This window comes from Leopardus geoffroyi, chromosome E1, assembly GCF_018350155.1.
Source record: "Leopardus geoffroyi isolate Oge1 chromosome E1, O.geoffroyi_Oge1_pat1.0, whole genome shotgun sequence".
Taxonomy (NCBI): domain Eukaryota; kingdom Metazoa; phylum Chordata; class Mammalia; order Carnivora; family Felidae; genus Leopardus; species Leopardus geoffroyi.
In genome coordinates, this window is record NC_059330.1 from 22,171,126 (window position 1) to 22,189,871 (window position 18,746).

Consider the following 18,746-nt stretch of genomic DNA (forward strand, 5'->3'; position numbering starts at 1 on the left):
GCTGGCCTCCACAGCACTGCCTCCGCAGCCGCTCCCACGCCCCTGGCATTGAATGTCCCCACTGACTATGAGTTTCTCCAGTCAGAGGCAATAGCTTTGTCACAGGGCATCTTGGGAACTTACACCTCACAGTAAAAGTGGTTAAATGGGTTACATACCTGAGTTGGAGCTCAGCTACTTTCTAGCTGTGCGAACTTAGGCAAGACACTTAACCTTCTCTGAATCTCCGTCTCCTCGTCTGGAAAATAGCAATAATAGTATATACTTTTTTTTTAAGTTTATTTATTTATTTTGAGAGAAAGAGAGGGGCAGAAAGGGAGGGAGAGAGAGAGAGAGAGAGAGGGAGACTCCCAAGCAGCTTCTGCACTGTCAGCCCAGAGCCCAGGGCAGGGCTCAAACCCACAAACCATGAGACCATGACCTGAACCGAAATCAAGAGTTGGAAGCTTCAACAGACTGAGCCACCCAGGCGCCCCAATAATAGTATCTACTTAACAGGGTTGTCACAAGAACCCAGATAATAATGCATGCAAAATGCCCAGAACGATGCCTGGCATATCAAAAACACTCAATAAATGTTGGCTATTATATGACTAGGCACTCAATATGGGTTTGTAGAACTAAGCTCTTGAACTTCCCCATCTGGCTCTTGTCTGTCTTATCCAACCGATGTATTCCAGTACCTAACACAATGCTTCACATATAATTAGAGCTCAATAGAAAAAAGTTGAAGTATTTAATAAAATGAATTAACTAATAAAATGAATGAATCAAATGACCTCAGTTTTTGCAGCTGTAAACGGAGAGGGCTAATGTAGGAAATCTCTGAGCCCCTCGCCAGCTGAGCCAGACTAGGATTCTAGGGGAATCCCAGGAACTCCCCCCAAATGGGGGGACTTCCCCCTTAGTGAAGTCCCACGTTGGCCTGTCCATCTTCTCTTCTCCACAGGCATCCTGAAACACAGGGACATGCTGATAGGGCAGATGTCATCAGGTCCACCGTGGTGGCAGAGGTGAAGCCAGGTGCCTGGTTCAGCCTAGCTCCCTCGGGGACATCCACGCAGGGCACAGGGACCTGACATAGAGCCCAACTGACTCTTTGGCTGTCTGGCAGGAAGGTGGAGCTGCTCCAGGCAGCGCCCAGGAGCTGGGGATCTAGGACATCCCCAACCATTGCCAGCCCTCTGGCTAGAAAGACACCTGACCCTGAACAAACTGGTAACAGCAGAAAGGAGACGCCACCACCTGAATGAATAAGGCGTCCATTTGGGGAAGAAGAGTACATACATGCCGGTCCTTCCTCCAGTCTGGGCTCCTACCCAGGTTCCAGGTGGGATCCATGAGGAAGCCCCACAGGTGAGGTGGGGGCAGTCTGTGGGTGTGGCAGGAAAGGACCGCAGGAAGGTGTGAGCCCCTTTCCCAGTAAATGACATACGGGATTGGGATTGTTACGGCAGCTGGCTGTGTCTGCCTCTTGCCCGCTGCTCTCTCCCTGAGCTCTAGAACAGTAACAGGCCCACGGGGCTCTGGAGTTGGAACAACTTGGGCATTTTATTCTCCAGGTGGGCTGCCAGCAGCCCTCCACTCCCTAGGGTGAGGAGAACGAACTGCCACTTGGAGCAACAGAGGATGATCAGATATGCTGACCAGGCAGAAGACTCTTCGGTGGCAGGGGGGGGGGGGGACCAGAAGAACCTGGGACTGAAATTACATAGCAGGCTGCCCCCCTTTCCTGACCCTGGGCCTCAGTCTCCTCCGTAAGAGGAGCCAAAATGTATGTTGCCTTATAACTTATCACAGTGGCCATCAGTGATTGGCTGAAAGTCTGTCTTCCCCTCTAGAGTGGAAGTTCCATGAGGATGGGCTAGGTCTGCCTTGCTCTCTGTTGTGAGCAGGGCCTGCGGGGCTGGAGTCACTCACCAAAGTGTTGTGAAAGGAGGAGGGAGGGGAGGCTACTTTCCCTTCACCTGAGAGCCGGGGGAGGGGAGGGTGGATGCGGTGCAGAGAAGAACCAGAAGTCTCCTGGGCTCGGTTTCCGGAGAAGGCTGGGAGAGTGGCTGGAAATGCTGGCCCACGTCAGCGGCAGACATCTGGGGAGGATGGCTTGCCCCACATCACTGGGGGCAGTGGGTCCTCAGCTCAGAAAAGCAAACTTGTGTCTCTCCTCTGGACTTACTCTTTACAGGCCCTGTGCCCCCTTCCATTTGGGGAGGGAGAAAGGAAGGTGGCTTCTTTTCCCCTTTTCTTCCATACACGGAGCTCCTCGCTAGCCTCTCAGTGGGATGGCTAATAAGCCTTTGGGTGACATTAATTGCCGTGAGGCATTAGGGGCCTAATGAGAATCATCTTCCTTGATGACTCCAGCACCTTCCATCCATCCCCAGGGCCTCCAAGTGCCTGGCCAGCCCTCGGTAGCTGCGCCTCGGAGCTCCAGACAGATGTGGGCATGGGGGAGGGGCGAGAGCGGCTCTCGGCAGGCCCGGGTTCTAAGCTGAGACAGCAACAGCAGGCTGCCAGGGCGGAGGGAGGCTTCCAGGAACCGTCCAAGCCCATTTTCCAAAAAGAAAATGCCAGTTTCCTGGATAACAGGGTTAAGAAGTCTAGGGCAGAGTCAGGCACATGGGGGACATAGATTGAGCACCCCAGCTAGCCTTGTTCTGACCTACCTCACCCCACACTCTCTGGATGCATGCACAAGTGTGGCGGAGTGGCCCTCAAGATCCATAGCCACCACCCCCCCCCCCCATAAGAGGTATGTCCATAGGCTTGAAGACCCCGTCCCTCCCGAGTTGAGTGGGATTGAGACCCTGCCCCTGGGGGCTGGGGCCCCACACCCAAGGATGCTATAAAATCATTGCCATTGATCGAACGCCTGGCTGACGGTTGACGGTTGACTTGTCGGGTCTGATCTGGGTTGCGCTCTAATAGAACCGGCCTGACGGTGGGAAAGAACGCCACCCCCGTCGCCCCTCCCCCTCGTCAGCAGGTGCTCTGGTGAGTGTGCCAGAGGGGCAGATCCCCACCACTAGCCGCACGTCCCTTTAAAGGCTTGCAAAACAACCTGTAGAAAGGCACGTCCCCCTCCTCTCCCCCCCACCCCCCACCCCCAGCAGCGGACGGGTTTTTCCCCAGCTGCGCCCCAGATCCATCCCAAACGAAGCTGAGCCGACGAGTTCCCGCGCGGCGGAGGGGCAGGGCGCGGCAGCTCGGTCGATTCCCACCCAGTGCCCTCCGAGAGCCCCGCACAGACTCAGGGGGTGGGGGTAGAGTGCCCCCTACCCGCGCCTCTGGCAGAGCGGCTGGAAAGCACCTCCGGCGCCCGGCGAGGAGCGTGCTTCCTTTGAAAAGGGACATCGGTGGTTGCGGTGGCGTCTACCCGGGGGAAATGCAGCCACCGCAGCCGGCCGGCCCCGCTCGGGCCCCAGCGCTAGCCTACAATAGGGAGGAAAAAATAAAACATAAAAGAGAGGCGAGCGGAATCGCGAGGTCGGCCGCGGCCCGAGTCTCATTAAGGAGCCGCGCGCGCCCCCAGGCTGGGAATGCGGAATGGACACGTGGACCGGGGTGGGGGGAGCAGGGTTGGGGGGGGGGTGTCTCCGAGGCGCGCGAGTCGTGGGCCGCGCGCTCCGGGCCCACGTGACCACGGGGAATCTGGGAGGGGAGGGGAAGGGAGCGAGCGCGCCAGGCTCCGCGCCCGCTACTGCCGGGGTGGGCGCTGAATCCCGGACGGGGGAGGAGGGCGGGCGGGCGCGAGTGTGTGTGTCTCTCTCGAGTCATTTACGGCGGAGCAGCCGGCGCGAGCGCCGAGGAGGCAGCGGCGGCGGCGGTGGCTTCGTGCAACTGTGGCTCCCCCCACCTCCTCTCGCTTTTTGCTCCTTGATTCTTCTCCCCCCACACACGTCCATGGGGAGCCGGCCCCCCTGCCGGCACCTCCTCTCGGCTCGGCCCCGTAGGCTCCAGCTGCCGCCTCCCGGGCCGCGGGCTGCGCGGGCGCCCGGTGCCTCGGCCGCTGGCGTGGCGCCCGGGTCTCGCCGCCCGCAGCCTGGGCTGGCGCGGCGCTCCGCTCGCCCAAACTGACTCCGAGAGAGGCAGCCGATGCCCGGCTGCACCGAGACAGCGCGCGAGCCCGCATCCGGGGGCAGGGCGGGGGCGGCGGGGAGAAGGAGACATCGGAGACTCTGAACCCCCGAAAAGTTCAAGGTTTGTGCAGGTCCCCCCGGGGAAGGCGACGAGCGAGGCGGAGCGGCGTGCCCCTCTGCTGAGACAGCGAGACCTGGGAGGAGAGGGGAGCGGCTCGGGGCCGCGGCGGGCTGGCCGAGCCCTTCTCCATCCTAGTACGGCTTACCGGCCGGGAGGCTGGAGTCGGCACCCCTGGCAGGGAGGGCGCGGGTCGAGCGCATTAGCCGGCTGTCCCGCTCCCCCGCTTCTCCGAGCCCCATCTCCATGGGGCAGCGCGTTCCGGCCGCACCACCCTCGCCCCAGCCGCGGAGCCGTTGCCCGGGCAGGCGGCGCTGAGCCAGCCTGCGTGGAACCCGGGCCCTGGTCGAGACTGGAGAGAGCGCGCTGGAGCCGAGCAGCGAGCTCTGCGAGGGGACGAGCTGCTGGCCGCCTGCCTCGGGCATTTTGTCCCGGCGTCGCCCAGGGTGGTGGCGACCCGCGTCGCCGGTCTCAGCACCGCACGGAAACTTTTCCTGCTCCAGATGGATTAAAGTTGCCTGGATTTGCTCTTTCTTTGCGAAAGAAATCATTCATTTGCACCTAACCTGGAATTTCTATGCTGGGGCTGCTGCAGGGCGCTTGGAGGAAGGAAGCCGCGCTGTCTATGTGGGGTTACTACCGAAACCGAAGAAACTGGGGCTTGCGTCGGAAATCTGCACCTTTGAGCGAGTTCGGGTTCGAGCTGGGCCTTGGGGCTGGGGGATCCAGCACTTGGCTCTAGGCAGTCCCCGAGACGCCGGTGGCCACTGGGCTCCGGGACCGCACGTGCGGCTCCCCCCTCGCCGCACAGATCCTGCAGGGGGCACCAGCCGGGGGAGGTGGAGGCTCCTCCCGCCCGGAGCTGCGCCCCTACCAGCTCCGAGGGTGTAGCCGGCGGCGCCTGGGACGCCCCCTCCCCTCAAAGTGTCCCCGAATTGCACTCCCTGGCCCCCCAGAGCTTCGGCAGAGACATTCGGGCGCCACGGCCACCCTGAGTTGGATGTGACCAAGCCCAGCCTGGGGCCAAGTCGTCGAGGACTGTTGCCCCCTCGGCCCCTTCCCGCTCCCGCCTCGGCCATGGCCCCAAGGATGTCGGGCCGCGGCGGCGCCGCCCTGCTCTGCCTCTCGGCGCTGCTCGCCCACGGTAAGTGTCGCGGCGCGGATTGGGAAGTGAAGATGCGGCGGGCGCCGCTGGAGGGGGCACAGGGGAGACTGGAGAAAGGCGAGCCCCCACCCTCCGGACTCGCAGCCGCGGTTCCCAGCCTGGCATCTCGGGCTGCTGCTCGAGTTACCTTCAGTCCCCTAGCCCTTTGGCGGGAGCGGCGGCTGCGAGCCCCGCCCTGGGGACCGAGCCCGGCTCCCGAAAAGGGCGGGGGGGGGGGTAGGCACTCCAATCCTTTCCTGGTTAGAAAGAAGGGTCCAAACCCTAGAGTCTGGGGGCGTGTCCGCCCACGGAGATCTATGGGGATCCAAGGGATCCGCTAGATCGCATCCGGGCCGCCCCTCCTTCCACTTTCACCCCCGCAACCTGCGGGGCTGGGGGCCGTTTGGGTCCGCGGGGATCCTGTCTTCTCCGCCGCGGGCGCGCAGGCCGGTGCGGGGCCGCGCCGCCGGCCGCCTGGCTTCCTGCGGCGGTCCTCGGGAAGGGAAGTGGACTGACCGGGGCCCCGGGAGCCGCGGCGGCTCGCCGCTCGCCGCCCGCCGTCCTGTGAGCTGCATCTAAATGGCCGGCTTAGCCGAGCCTGGAGGGCGGGGGTCTGGGCCACGGGCGCGGGCCGGGGCGGCGAGCGGCGCGCGGAGGGGACGGGCTCCGCGCTCTCGCGTTCTGCAATCTGTTGCGTCTGCTCCCTAGGCTCGCCCCGGGCTCCGCGGTAAAGGGGGTGGGAGAGGGAGGGGCCGGGGTTGGCGCGCTTTGGCAGTGGGACAGCAGGGATACGGGTAGGGGACAGAGGGTCGCTGAACAGCCCCCCCCCCCAGAGTGGGAACTCCGAGCCGACGGGAGAAGGCTGCAGCGGGCCTTCCGCAAGCTGGAGGCGCTCCAGGAGGCGAGGGGCGCTGACCGAGCGGAGAGAGGGAGAGAGCTGGGGCGGAGGAGGAGAATGGAGAAGAGAGGCCCCCTGCCCCCTCCCAACACGAAACCAGCAGACCTGGGACACATTTCCCCCACCGGGGGTGGGGGTGGGGAGGGCTTTGTCGCCCCACGCTGAGGGGTGAGCCTGGACAGGCTGGAGGCGGCTTGGATGGAGAGGGCAGGGGGCTCTCCGGGTTGATGGAAAACCCTCCATGTGTCGGGCTCAGCGTTTGCCCACATCTGCCCAGTCCTGAGGGGCCGGCCCAAGCCCCTCTTGAGCTTGCCCCCCCCCCCCCCCCCCCCCCCCCCCCCCCCCCCCCCCGCCTCTAACCAGCTGCCTCTCTCACCCTGACCAAGGCGCTTCCTCAAGGTTGAAAGAAGAAGGAAAGGAATGGGTTCCAGGAATCTGGGGGCCTGGGGTTAGGAGTGGGTGGGGAATAAGGCCAACCTCCCTCTAGGGTAGATTGGCTCTTCTCTGCCCCCGGGGGTTGATTCTGGGTGGGAGCCGGTTTGAGTTCAGTTCACCAGACACAGCCAACCTCAGTTCTTTATCAGAAAAATGGGCAGGGCAGCGGGAGGGGGGTAGGGGCAGGGGGAATGCAGCTGGGAACCAGAAATCTCGGCTCTGTGTGCAAGACTGAGGGTGGGGAGGGGGTGGGGAGGTGGGCTGTGCCCGTCTGGGCACTGGAGGTGCAGGGGCTGTGCCTGTGACCCGGCCCTGCTGAGCAGGAAGTGTGGGCGCCTAGCAGGAGGAAACTGAGCCGGGGCCTGGGTCTAGGCGTGGTTCTGCCCCGCTCCTGCGGTCTTGTGTCTTATTGTCGGGTCTCCTTTCTCGAACCCAGCCATGGCCCCACCTGGGGGCAGCTCAGCCGCTCTTATTAGGTTCCCACTGCCCAGCTTCCTGACCCCTCAGCCTGATATTAAAGATCCTTTCTCCTCCCTCACCTGTTAGAATCCTGCCTGCTTCCAGAGACCCAGCCCCAGTGGGGCCTTGGCGTCCTGGCCCTGCTTCTCCTGAGGGGTAGCAGTCGGCTTCATTTCCTCCTGAGATGTCCCTGTCTTTTCTGCACCCCGTTAGTCCTGGAGTGGTGGAGGCAGAACGGTGGGCTTATTCTCCTCTGTCCCTCCACACAGCCAGTGCTAGTATGCACAAGACCCCTGGCTGACCAGCAATCAGAAAGAAGCTATTTGCAGAGGTGGGGTGGGATTCCCCCACTGAGCAAGTGGTTTCCCTTCCTGGTTACCTGGCTCCCTTTCTGAGCCCCTTCCCGGAGTTCCCATGCCATGCCTCAATCTCCCCATCCTCAGGGAAGGGTGCCAGGAGATGCTCAAAGCTTGGGGAACTCCCCACTCCAGAGCTGGATAAGGCCAGAATCGCAGAAGTTCCTCCCCCCCTTGAGAAACAACCCGTCTTCCCTGGACTTTCCTCCTTCGGGGCTGTGCGACACCCACCCACCCGGACCCGTCCCTCTGTCAAGAAAAGCGGTCATGGATTTAGTCTCACTTCAAGCTAACTGTTGGTTGGGATTTCTGGGCTCTCCAAAGATGCTGAGATAGGGGAGGGACTTGTAGTCTTCGGTGCCCGGCAGGCTACTGAGGCCACAGGCTTCTGACCACACAGCCAGACTGGGAGCCAGATAGCCTAGGTTTCTGTCTGACTCTGGCGCCATCCGGCAGGGTGACCTTGGGCTGTCTCCCTCGTGCTCCCCATCTTGCACAAGCAGTCCCTCGCGGCCCTGCCCCCCTCACATTCTGCCAGAACCGCTGGGCAGATACCACGTGTGGACAGAACCCTACTACGTTTTTAGGGCCCAGCTCAGCCTGTGGGGCAGCAGCCCTTAGCCTCAAGGCTTCTGCCAGAGACTATCAGAGAAGGCCACTTTCCTGCATCTGGTCTTTGGGGAGGCTTTCTGCTCCATTTTTAGTCTGAATGGGAGTTTAGGGGGGCAGGGTGCTGGTTAAATGTGTTGTAGAGCTGATAATGTCAGCCTCCTACTCAGTAACCTGCACTGGCTCCCTGCTGCCTGTAGGATCAAGGATACACTCTTTGCCCCCCCCCCCCCCCCCCCCGGGATCAGAGGCCCTACAGGATCTTGTCTGGGTCTGCGTCTTCTCCTCGGTGGCACTTCCTGCCTCTCCGCCTTTGCCCCCACCAGCCCCTCCCTCTGGAATACCAGCCTCCAGAAATCCTTACCTCGCCATCAGAACCCAAGTCAAACCTCATCTCGTCCAGGGAGTCTGCCTCTGTTACCCCTGGGCTTCCCACCAGCAGCCCCCACCCTGTGACAGAAACAATGGCTTTTTCTAGTGCAGCCTTGGCTCTTTGTGTGGCCTTTCCAGCACTCCTCATGCGCCGGAGCGTGGGTGTGTGAAGGGTGTGCGTGAGCCTGTTTGTGCGTGTGCACCCCTCCTGGTCCCCACGTCCTTGCATTTAGCACAGAGGCTATGTGTTCTTCATTTTTGCCCCGCTCTCCAGTGCTTGACACATGGTAGGTGCTCAGAAGAAAGGGATGGGGTGGGAAGACAGCCCCGTCTTGAGGGGCCCTCCCAGTCACAATTGAAAAGGGAGCTCTGGGGGCGCCTGGGTGGCGCAGTCGGTTAGGCGTCCGACTTCAGCCAGGTCACGATCTCGTGGTCCGTGAGTTCAAGCCCCGCATCAGGCTCTGGGCTGATGGCTCAGAGCCTGGAGCCTGTTTCCGATTCTGTGTCTCCCTCTCTCTCTGCCCCTCCCCCGTTCATGCTCTGTCTCTCTCTGTCCCAAAAATGAATGAATGTTGAAAAAAAATTTAAAAAAAAAAAAAAAAGAAAGAAAAGGGAGCTCTGGGGGCACCTGGGTGGCTCAGTCGGTTAAGCATCCAACTTCGGTTCAGGCCGTGATCTCACGGTTCGTGAGTTCGAGCCCCACGTCGGGCTCATCCCTGACAGTATAGAGGCTGCTTGGGATTCTCTCTCTCTCCCTCTCTCTCTCTCTCTGCTCCTCCCCAACTTTTGCTTTCTCTCTCTCTCAAAATAAATAAATAAAGCTTTAAAAAAAAAAAAAAAGAAAGAAAGAAAAAGAAAAGGGAGCTTTGGCGGTGGGAGGCGGAGGGGGGCCGTGCAGAAGCCGGGACAAGGAGGAGGTAGGCAGAGACACCAGGAAGAGAGCAAAGGAATGGGGCAGGGCCGTGCCCACACCCTCTTGAGGGACACATATAGGGTACACGTCTCTGGAGTGACATGTTATAACAGCACTCCATAGGATACGAACGTAGTGTCCCACGGCAATCTGACTGCACAACCTCAGATGCGTGCGTCCTCACCTTTTGGTCCCCAGCCTGGCAACCTCGAGCCTCCCTGGTAGGTTGGGGCCATGCTCTCCCCACCCCACCGATGACCCTTTGGAGATGCACGAGGGACACCACAGAAGAGGGTCAGCACTGACCCCTGGAGTGAGGAATGGTGTTCCCCCCACCCCCAACACACACCCCCGTCTTGGTCCTGGCCACATGGAGCCCTACACCACAACACAGCCTTGTTATGTTTAAGACCAGTAGGTGGGGATGTGTTATAAACTTGGCGGCAGAAAATGAGCTTTATTAGAATCCTGAGGATAACTCAGTGCTTGGCTGTAGGAAGCAAGGCCACGTTGGAACATGAGGGGAGGGCCTGGGGCCCTCGCTGGGGCAGCCTGGCTGGAACTGACGGACCCCAGGCCTGAGATTGGCAGTGAGTGCTCAATGAGGCCGCAGAAACTGAGACCCTTAGAGGCACTAACTCCAACCCCTGCCACCCACCTAGGGCAGGGGGGCGGGTGGGGGCGAGGGGAGGGCTCACCTTGCTGCCCTACACATGGTGATGTCCATCCCCAAACCTGTGACTGAAAAGGACCACACGGCCACCACTGCAGCCCTCACGCAGATGAGGAAACGGACACTCAGAGAGGGACGGGGATTGGCCAAGGTCACCCTGCCAGTTTGTTCTGGAACCAGAACTAGCACCAGAGCCCAAAGGGAGTTCCTGGAGTGGCGGTCTGCTCCAGGCCACTTGGCAGGGATCCCACCGTCTCTGTTGCCGCCCCCCCAACCCCATCTCCCGGGTTTGTCCAAAGACGTGCTTCTGGCCTCAAGCCAGCCTCGAGTCCCAGCCAGTCGAGACAGCCAATCGCCAGTGGCATTCACAGACCTCGCCGGGCACAACAGGGAACGTGGAGGGGTTCCGGACATGATCTTCAGCTCTCTTTCATGCGTCCAGTTGAAGAGATGAGAAAAAGGCCCAAATTCTGAAATTCAAGGTAGTTTGAAACCAGAATTCCCTAGGAGAAGGGAGGCGGGGTTCAGATCCTGAATTTGTCATCCACTTGCTGTGCAACCGCAGTGAGGCCATCTCCCTCTCTGAGTTTTTTCCTTCTCTGTCAGTGAAGGGACGGTGTCCCCCACGCCCCCGTCCACGTCTCTTGTTGTGATGGACAAGCCTGCTGTTTCGTCCCTTAACGTGTCTCTGCTCCATGCGGTCCTCCCTGCACAGATGCCCACATTAGATGCTAACAAGGGGATCACCTTCCCTCTCTCCGTTCCCTCCCCAGAGTTCTCCTTACTTCTTCCTTGGCGGTACTCAACACAGAATTTTAATAAGAGATTAATGAGCCAGGTGTGGTGGGGTTTTTTTTTTAAGAAAATGAATTTTTTTTCTATTTTCCTACTCTTTTTACATGGAAAGGGGGCCTCCTTACCATCAATTCAGTCAGCTCTGCTACCCTCCAGCTGTCCCCAAGGATGGGACACTGGTCTCTGGGAGGCCAGTGCAATAACAGGGCACAAGCCTCTCTGGGGACACAGGCAGAGAGGCCAGAAGTCCCCTTCTCCTTTCTTCTGTCCTGTTTGCCCCTTTCAGTCCCGCCTCCCCCAGCCCCCCCATGCACACACCTCCACCCCAGGCTCTGGAGACAACCCAGCAGGATGTATGGGATGTTGGAAGCAATTACCTGGATTACTCAATGGTTGTTGCAGGAGAGAATGAATGCAAGAATGAATAATTCGGTGCCGGAAAAAGGTGGAAAAGGTAATTGAAGGAAATCCCTTTTGGCCTAAATTTTCTGCCTTTGGAAAGTTTTGCTTTTTTTTCTTTTAATGTTGCATTTATTTTTGAGAGAGAGAGAGAGAGAGAGAGAGTGCAAGCTGGGGAGGGGCAGAGAGAGAGAGGGAGGCACAGGCTCCAGGCTCCGGGCTGTCAGCACAGAGCCGGACGACGTGGGGCTTGAACTCCGAGTGGCAAGATCATGACCTGAGCTGAAGTCGGATGCCCAAACCGACTGAGGCCCCCAGGCCCCCCTGGAAAGTTCTGCTTTGTATCAAACTTGAATCCTTCCTGCACTTTCTTGCTACGTTCTCGCCCACACCTTCTTGGCCTGTGAGGATAGGCAACCCATTGCTCTCTTCTCTTGAGTGACTTTTCCTGTTCTGCCCACACGGGAGGCAGGGGGCAGGGCACATGCTTACTGGTGGAGTTTAGCAGCCTGTCTCCACTTCCTAGGCCCCTACCTCAGGGCCCTCAGAGCTGGGGAGTGATATGCCCAGGGTCAGCTGGGTAAACAGGACAACACTCAAAATAGTTGAGCTTTTCAAAGGCATCTTTCTCCAAGAAGCCAGGTCTGAATGGCTTCAGACCCTAGAGAGCAGTCCCCTGGCAGCCGGGACACCCTTAACCCTGAACCCTTGCCCAGGCACCCAGTCCCAGAGGTGGCCAATCCTTAAACAGAATGAGTCACAGTCGCACTGAGTGACAACCTCCCTGCTTTCCTGAGGGACAAAAGGAGAAGAGGGAAAATGGTTTCTACCCCCCGGGAGTGCCCAGTATGACAAGGGGCGTCATGGTCTCGTGCCAGAGAAGCCCCAGTCCGATGAAGGAGGCACAGCCCAAGCCCTCAGAGATGGCCTTTGTCCCCTTGCATGGTGAGGGTCTGACGGAGAGAGACAAGATGACCACCTTCGCCCAGAAGCGCGGGGCCCCACCTTGCAGACTGCCTCCTCCACTCCCCGCCGCCCCCAGGGCTGTTGGAGAGCATGGCTCTGGGCCAGAAGCGAGTGTGTTTTGGGTGGATTGATACAGACGATGCAGCAGACTTGTCACGGCAGGAGAATGGTGTCACGGGGAGCTCGCGGCCCAGGCTCACGCTCGCATGTGCCCCCACATGGTCATGGGCACACCCAGACATGCTTGAGAGATCAGGCAGCCCTTTGGGGTTCAGGTCCACAAGCTCATCTGAGTTCCACGGCAGCGGCGGGGCGAAGGCAGCGCTTGCGATCCCCATTTTACAGATGGCAAAACTGAGCCTCCACAGAATCCTCACCACACCAGCTCTACTTTCTAACCCTGAACAGGGAAGTCTTCTTTGCCGTACCTGTCTGTCTCTCACAGGGAATAAGCACGGACATGGACAGACAGACACGTGGGCTCCCTCATCTCGAGCTCCTCTCCCCTTACTCTCTAGACCTCTTTCAGTCCCTTGAATGAATGTTCTTTTCCGTGCCAGAGCCTCTGGACATGCTGTTCCCTCTGACCAGAACACCCTTCCATAGCCACCTCCTGCTCAGCCTTCAGGCCAGAGTCTAACCACACTTCCTCTTGGAAGCCCACCCTGATTCTCAGGTGGGCAAAGACCCACCGCCTTCTTCAGCTCCTTGCCGATTTGCCGTGCGCGTAACTGTGCTGTGTGGCCTCCTGGCTGGCTGTAAGCATGAGTGGACCTGGAAAGTGGGTGGCCTCTTCCCGGCCGCTGTATTCCCGTGGTCTGCTGGGAGGTCTGGGACAAAATAGGCGTTTGGTGATTTGTCAGATGAGTCCGTGCACATACTTGTGTACATACACATCTTCCCCGTCACTCCGTGAGTGTTCAGTTGGTGCTTACTGTGGGCCAGGCGCCGTTCAAGGTACTTGTCTTAATTTAACAAAAATCCCTGCACTCATGGGGGCTGTGTTCTTGTGGAAGGTGGTGAGGCACGCAGACAACAAGTAATAAATATACTGTATTAAATAAGTGAATTATATGTTAGAAGGCAAAAGGGGCTATAAGGAAAATAAAAAAGGTAGGGTATGGGGAATTGGGTGTGTGTGTGTGTGTGTGTGTGTGTGTGTGTGTGTTTTGGGAGGGGTTGTGTAGTATAAAATGAATGCTCACTTGATAAAGTGTCATTAAGCACACTTGAAGGAGGTAGGAAGCAAACAAAGTGAGTACGGGAATATTACAGAGGGCAGGCCCTAGGGCAGGAGTGGGCTTGACCATTCAGATTCAGCAAGGAGGCGAGACTGGGCTGGACAACTGCGGGATGAGGACAGCTGCGGCAGACGGGTGGCTCTTGTAGGAACATTGACTTGTAGGCTCAGGGAAATGGGGAGCCATAGCAGGGTTTGGAGCAGGGGTGACCTGAGCTGCAGGCTTGCAGAGCCCCAGAACCTGTGGGGTCAGTGCCGCAGGGAGGGACCTCTGTCTGCTCCCTTTGGCCCGTTGACCCTCGCAGTCCCGGCTGTGGCTGCCTTTCTGGCTGCCCCACAGCCACCCCATCGGGGGCAGGCCCAGGGTGCGGAGGGGGCAGGCTGCAGCAGAGACGATCCAAGCATTGGCAAAGCTGATTTCCAGACCCGCCCGGCCAAGGAGCCGTGGGGCTGTCCGGCCCTCCTCTGATGGGCTCAGACCTCTGGAACTGCAGCCCTGGATGCTTCCACGGCCTCTTCTTGCCAGGCCCCACCATCGCCTCCGTGATGGATGCCAGATGCCAGTATCTTCATCTCAGCTGGGGCATTTGGGATGCTAAGTTAGCTGCAGTTTATGTCACAGATTCTGATTTTGTTTTAACTAATTATCATCCCTTACAAAAAAAAAAAACCACTCCAGCGGTCAGGCGGATTATAGGCACTTGCTTGGACAGCGATCTTCTAGACCACTCTGATTTGGGAAGGAAGACAGCCAGGATGTGTCCTGGCTCTGTGTTCCAGGAAAGCAAAACCCAATTTCCCTGGATCCCTGAACACCCTGCAGTGACTCCAGATTACCTGTTGCTTTGACCTCTCTCTCTGTGTCCCTGTTTTATGTCCGCAAGAGCTGGGTTGGTGGCCCCTCCTTCCACCACCAGCCCCCTGCCACCCGCATGACCTCTGCAGCCCACGCCCCTTAGGCAGGGAGGTGACCTGCCCCCAGGGTGGGTGTTGGGGGACCGCACTCTCCCGGGCCCTGCCCCTCCTAGGGAGAGAGAAGTGGTAGGAGGCCTTTGTCCAATAGGAAAGAACTCTTGGATTGAAAATAGGAAAAATTACCATTTTCTCAGCTGCCAACACAGCAGAGAAATGATCTCAATTTTCTGTGGCTGTTCTCGGCAGGAGGAACACTGCCAGCCGCCTGCCCCATGCATGAGAGGTCTGAAATGCTGGAGGGAGGAGGCAGGAGCCGGGGGAGGTAGTGGAGTGAGATGCGGCGGGGGGACTGGCATAGGGCAGAGGCCTGCAGCCCTCCTCCAGCGCGGCCCCCACTGACCACAAGCCTGTGTCAGAGGAGCTGTTGAATTATCTAACTGCCTCGCTCATCACTTCTGTTAACTGAGTACCTACCATATGCCACTCCCTGTGCTGGGCACCAGGAATTGTCCCCGGGGAGCCAGGAGTAGACTTAGGTCCGTTTTGTTTCAGCCCTGATGCCCACAGCTCTCCTCCCCTACCCTCACTTTTTCCCTGTGCTTGACTCTAAAACCAACCTGCCCGGCATCGTCACTTCCTGTGTGACTTCAGGCAAAGCCACTGAACCACTTCGTGCCTCGGTTTCCTCATCTGCAAATGATTATAAAAGTACCCAACTTGTAGGGTTGTTATGGTTCGATAAATGAGTCATTGTTTCATGACGGATGTTAGGAATAGTGACTTGGGGGCTCCTGGGTGGCTCAGTCGGTTCAGCGTCTGACTTCCGCTCAGGTCATGATCTCACAGTTCATGAGTTCGAGCCCCGAGTCGGGTTCTGTGCTGACAGCTCAGAGCCTGGAGCCTGCTTCGGATTCTGTATCTCCCTCTCTGTCTCTCTTTCTGCCCCTCCCCCGCTCACACTCTGTCTCTCTCTCTCTCTCTCTCTCTCTCTCAAAAATAAATAAACATAAAAAAAATAGTGCCTTTGGGGCACCTGGGTGGCTCAGTCAATTAAGCATCTGACTCTTGATTTTGGCTCAGGTCATGATCTCATGGTTCATGAGATTGAGGCCTGCTTTGGGCTCTGCGCTGACAGCACGAAGCCTGTTTGGGGTTCTCTCCCTCCCTCTCTCCCTCTCCCCTAGCCTGCTCGCACACAAATGCTCTCTCTCTCAAAATAAATAATTAAACATTTAAAAAAAAAAAAAATAGTGCCCGCCCATACCAAGTGCCAAAACTGAAGGTTGTCAATGTCATTGTTGTTACTATGAAGAAAATACGGTGCCTGTCCCAAGGGGGGCTTCTAATGGGGTGCCCTGAGCAAATGAACCATGTCTGCACAGACTGTGATAAAATGCAGTCGTAGGTTGTCGGGAGGGATAAAGTCGTAGGTTGTGGAGGGAGAACTCTCATAACTATTCAAGAGGTCAGGGGAGGCTTCACGGAGGAAGTGCCGCCCCTGAAGACCAATCAGTCAGCATCTACTGTGTGTCTGATACCCTAGGGAAGACAGAAACGCAGGGCAAAAATGGTTGCTGGCCTACAATTCAGTCCAGCGAGGGAGAGCCAAGCTGCCTGGGAAGGAGTAGCAGGATAGGCAAACTAAATGCAGGGTATATGGTTGGTAATTCTTTACCTGGATGATCTTTAGAGATCTCTCAGAGCTTTGACTCCATGTTCCATTGAGTGCTGGGGAGCTACTGAGTGCTCTGGAGTGAGGGAGTGACATGATCAAAGCAGGGTTCTCAGCAATGAGTTGGTTGGGGGCAGTCTGCAGATTGGAGCAGTGCTGAAGAACGCTGTTGGGTGAGGGCTCTTGGGAAGGATGGTAAGTGACCCTAGCTGTCCTAAGAGGTACCACCATATGGCAAGGAGCCCAGCCTTAGAACAGATCTGAGTGCTGGCTCTGCCATTCTTCCATGGCCTGACTTCTTTCTACTCCTTGGTTTCCACCTGTGAGACCTGATGGCAAATGTGAGGTACAGAGCCTGCAGCGTAAGGCTTAGTGTTTGGAACTATCTTGATTATTTTAGCAGCTAAAGCCCACGGAGGAAAGGGCACTTTGGCCCACAGCCATTTATGACCCCTGGGAGGTGGGGGGGTGGGGAGTGGGGGGGTAGTCAGGAGTCCTGGAGAAAGTGGCTGGGTCGGAGGAAAGAGGCAAGATCGCCCTCAGTATTTTCAGCAAAAGCCCAGCCTCCCCCCTGTTTCCCACCTCCACTAGCAGCCAGGGCCAAGGGGACAGATCCCAGGGGTCCCTGCCAGCTTTGGGCTCCAGGCGAAACTCTCAGACGAAGACCTGTCAGGTCAGAGAATGGGGGTGGGTTTTCAAGTCGTGCAAATGTAGGTTGGCATCTCAGCCCTTGCCTCGGTGCAGCCAGGTGACCCAGAAGCCTCAGCTTCCCCCTCTGCAGAATGGGAATAATAGCATCATCTCTCTTGAGCTGGGCTGCTGCAAGGGTGTAAGGGTGGATGTGCCCGGAACAGGAGCCGTGAGCCTGCCGGAGGGCTCAGCCCAGTAAATGTGGTAGGTTCTGTTTGTTTCTTCCCTCTCTTGCCTGGAGCCAGGCCTCGCTGCTGGAAGCATGGTTAAGACAGTGCCAAAGACTTCCCGGAGATCTGTTTTCTGGTGGTTGGGTTTTTTCATTTCGTTTTGTTTGGGGTCTTATTTTTCTTACCCTTATGCCTCCTAGCAACGTGCTGCCTGTTTGAAACACAGCAGTGGCCAGCAGCCGGCCCCTCGTCCTCCCTCCATTCCTCTTCCTTTCCCTTCCCAGGAAAGCCACCACCCGCGTCGGCCCCCATTCCCAGTGCCTCTCCAGCCTGGGGCCAGCTGGCCCCGTGGCACTGCCTGGGTCTCACTGGGCCGGTGAGGCCATGACTTCCTGATATTTGCATTGCATTCTCGGCAGGTCTGCCCGGTGGCCAGAAATGGGGTCTGGGGTTATAGACGCGGAGCCGGGGAGGTTCCCAAAACACGTGCTCTGATGTGTCCTGCAGCCCAAAGCACACGGAGACCCTGGTCCCAGAGCTGCCTCCTCCCTGTCCTCCGGCTCAGATTGCCCGTCTGCAAACAAAGAAAAGCAAACCCGTCCTGTAGGGGCGTTGAGGGCAGGGTAACCGAGGTTATGCACCCTGCCGGCACAGTCAGAACTCAGTACAGGTCACGGTAACCATTTCTTATTCATCGTGAGCCCCTAGGAGTCCCCTCAGGGCCCCGGTCTTGCCAGCCTCCCACCAAATCTTCCTCTGCCTCTGGGCTGTCTCAGCCAACCACCGGCCTCAGACACAGCCTTCTTCCCACTGGAGTTCATTCTCCTTGTCTCTGAAATCGGGGCTGCTCTACTGGGTCCCTGAAATCAGGGCTGCTATATTGGACCATTGCTGCCCAATGGAAATATACCACATGTGGAAGGTACATTTTCCTAGTCATCACGCGAGAAAACAGTGAAAAGAAACAGGAGAAATGATTTTGAACATACTCTAACCGATATATTCAAAAGGTTGTCATTTCAACATGTAATCAGCACGAAAGTTAGGGAGGAATTATTTTACATTGTTGGTTTTTTTTTTTTTTTTAATTTTATGTTAAATCTTCAAAAGCCCCTGTGTCTAACTCTTACACATCGCGATCCCAGCTAGCTGCGTTTCAGTGGCTCAGTAGCGAAGCCTAGAGAGTAGCCACCACCCTGGACGGTGCAGGGATAGATGCTCCCCAAGGACCTTACCAAGTTCTCCCCTGGGAGGTTCTTTGGGGAGCCCTGGAGTCAGCCCCCTGGGACTGATGAGCTGGGCCACTGTCCTTTCCGCAGTCCTTGGAGATTCCCTGCCCACGTGGAGTCGACTCAGTTCCGCCCCAGCCCTGGGGTGATTCGTGGGGGACCTGGAGACACATCCATGCAGGGCCCGGCAGCTCCCGGCCGCTTCCCCTTCCTGTTCTACCGGGAGATCCTGTAAACCACACGTCACACCAAGTCCCTCTCCAGCTCAGAGCCCTCCACCTCACTGAGAGTGAAGGCCAAAGTCCTTACTGTGGCTGACAAGGCTGGTACGATCTGTCACTTTTCCCGACAATACCTCTCTGACCGGATCTTCCTTCTCAGCCACTTGGCCCCCACCACACTGTCCTCTGCTGTCCTCATACACGCCAGGCACAGAGCCTCAGGGACTTGGCCCTTGCTGTCCCCCATCTGGCCTTTTCCCCCCAGATAAGGATGACTCATGCCCCCACGCCCTTCAGGCCTCCACTCAAGTGCATGCTGCAGGAGTGCCCCTCCCTGGCCATCCCCTATCCAAACTGGCCCTGCCCACACCTCCCTCTGCCCCCCTCCCCCTG

General features: G+C 58.0%; 1 protein-coding gene across 1 annotated transcript in view; it reads left to right on the plus strand.

Moving 5' to 3' along the window:
* Positions 1–3,739: 3,739 nt before the first annotated feature.
* The window catches only part of TMEM132E (transmembrane protein 132E), a 55,916-nt gene continuing 40,909 nt past the window's right edge, over positions 3,740–18,746 (plus strand). The window contains exon 1 of the mRNA XM_045488098.1: positions 3,740–5,341. Coding sequence (XP_045344054.1) covers positions 5,275–5,341 — 67 coding nt within the window. The 5' untranslated portion in view covers positions 3,740–5,274. The remainder of the gene's footprint in view (positions 5,342–18,746) is intronic.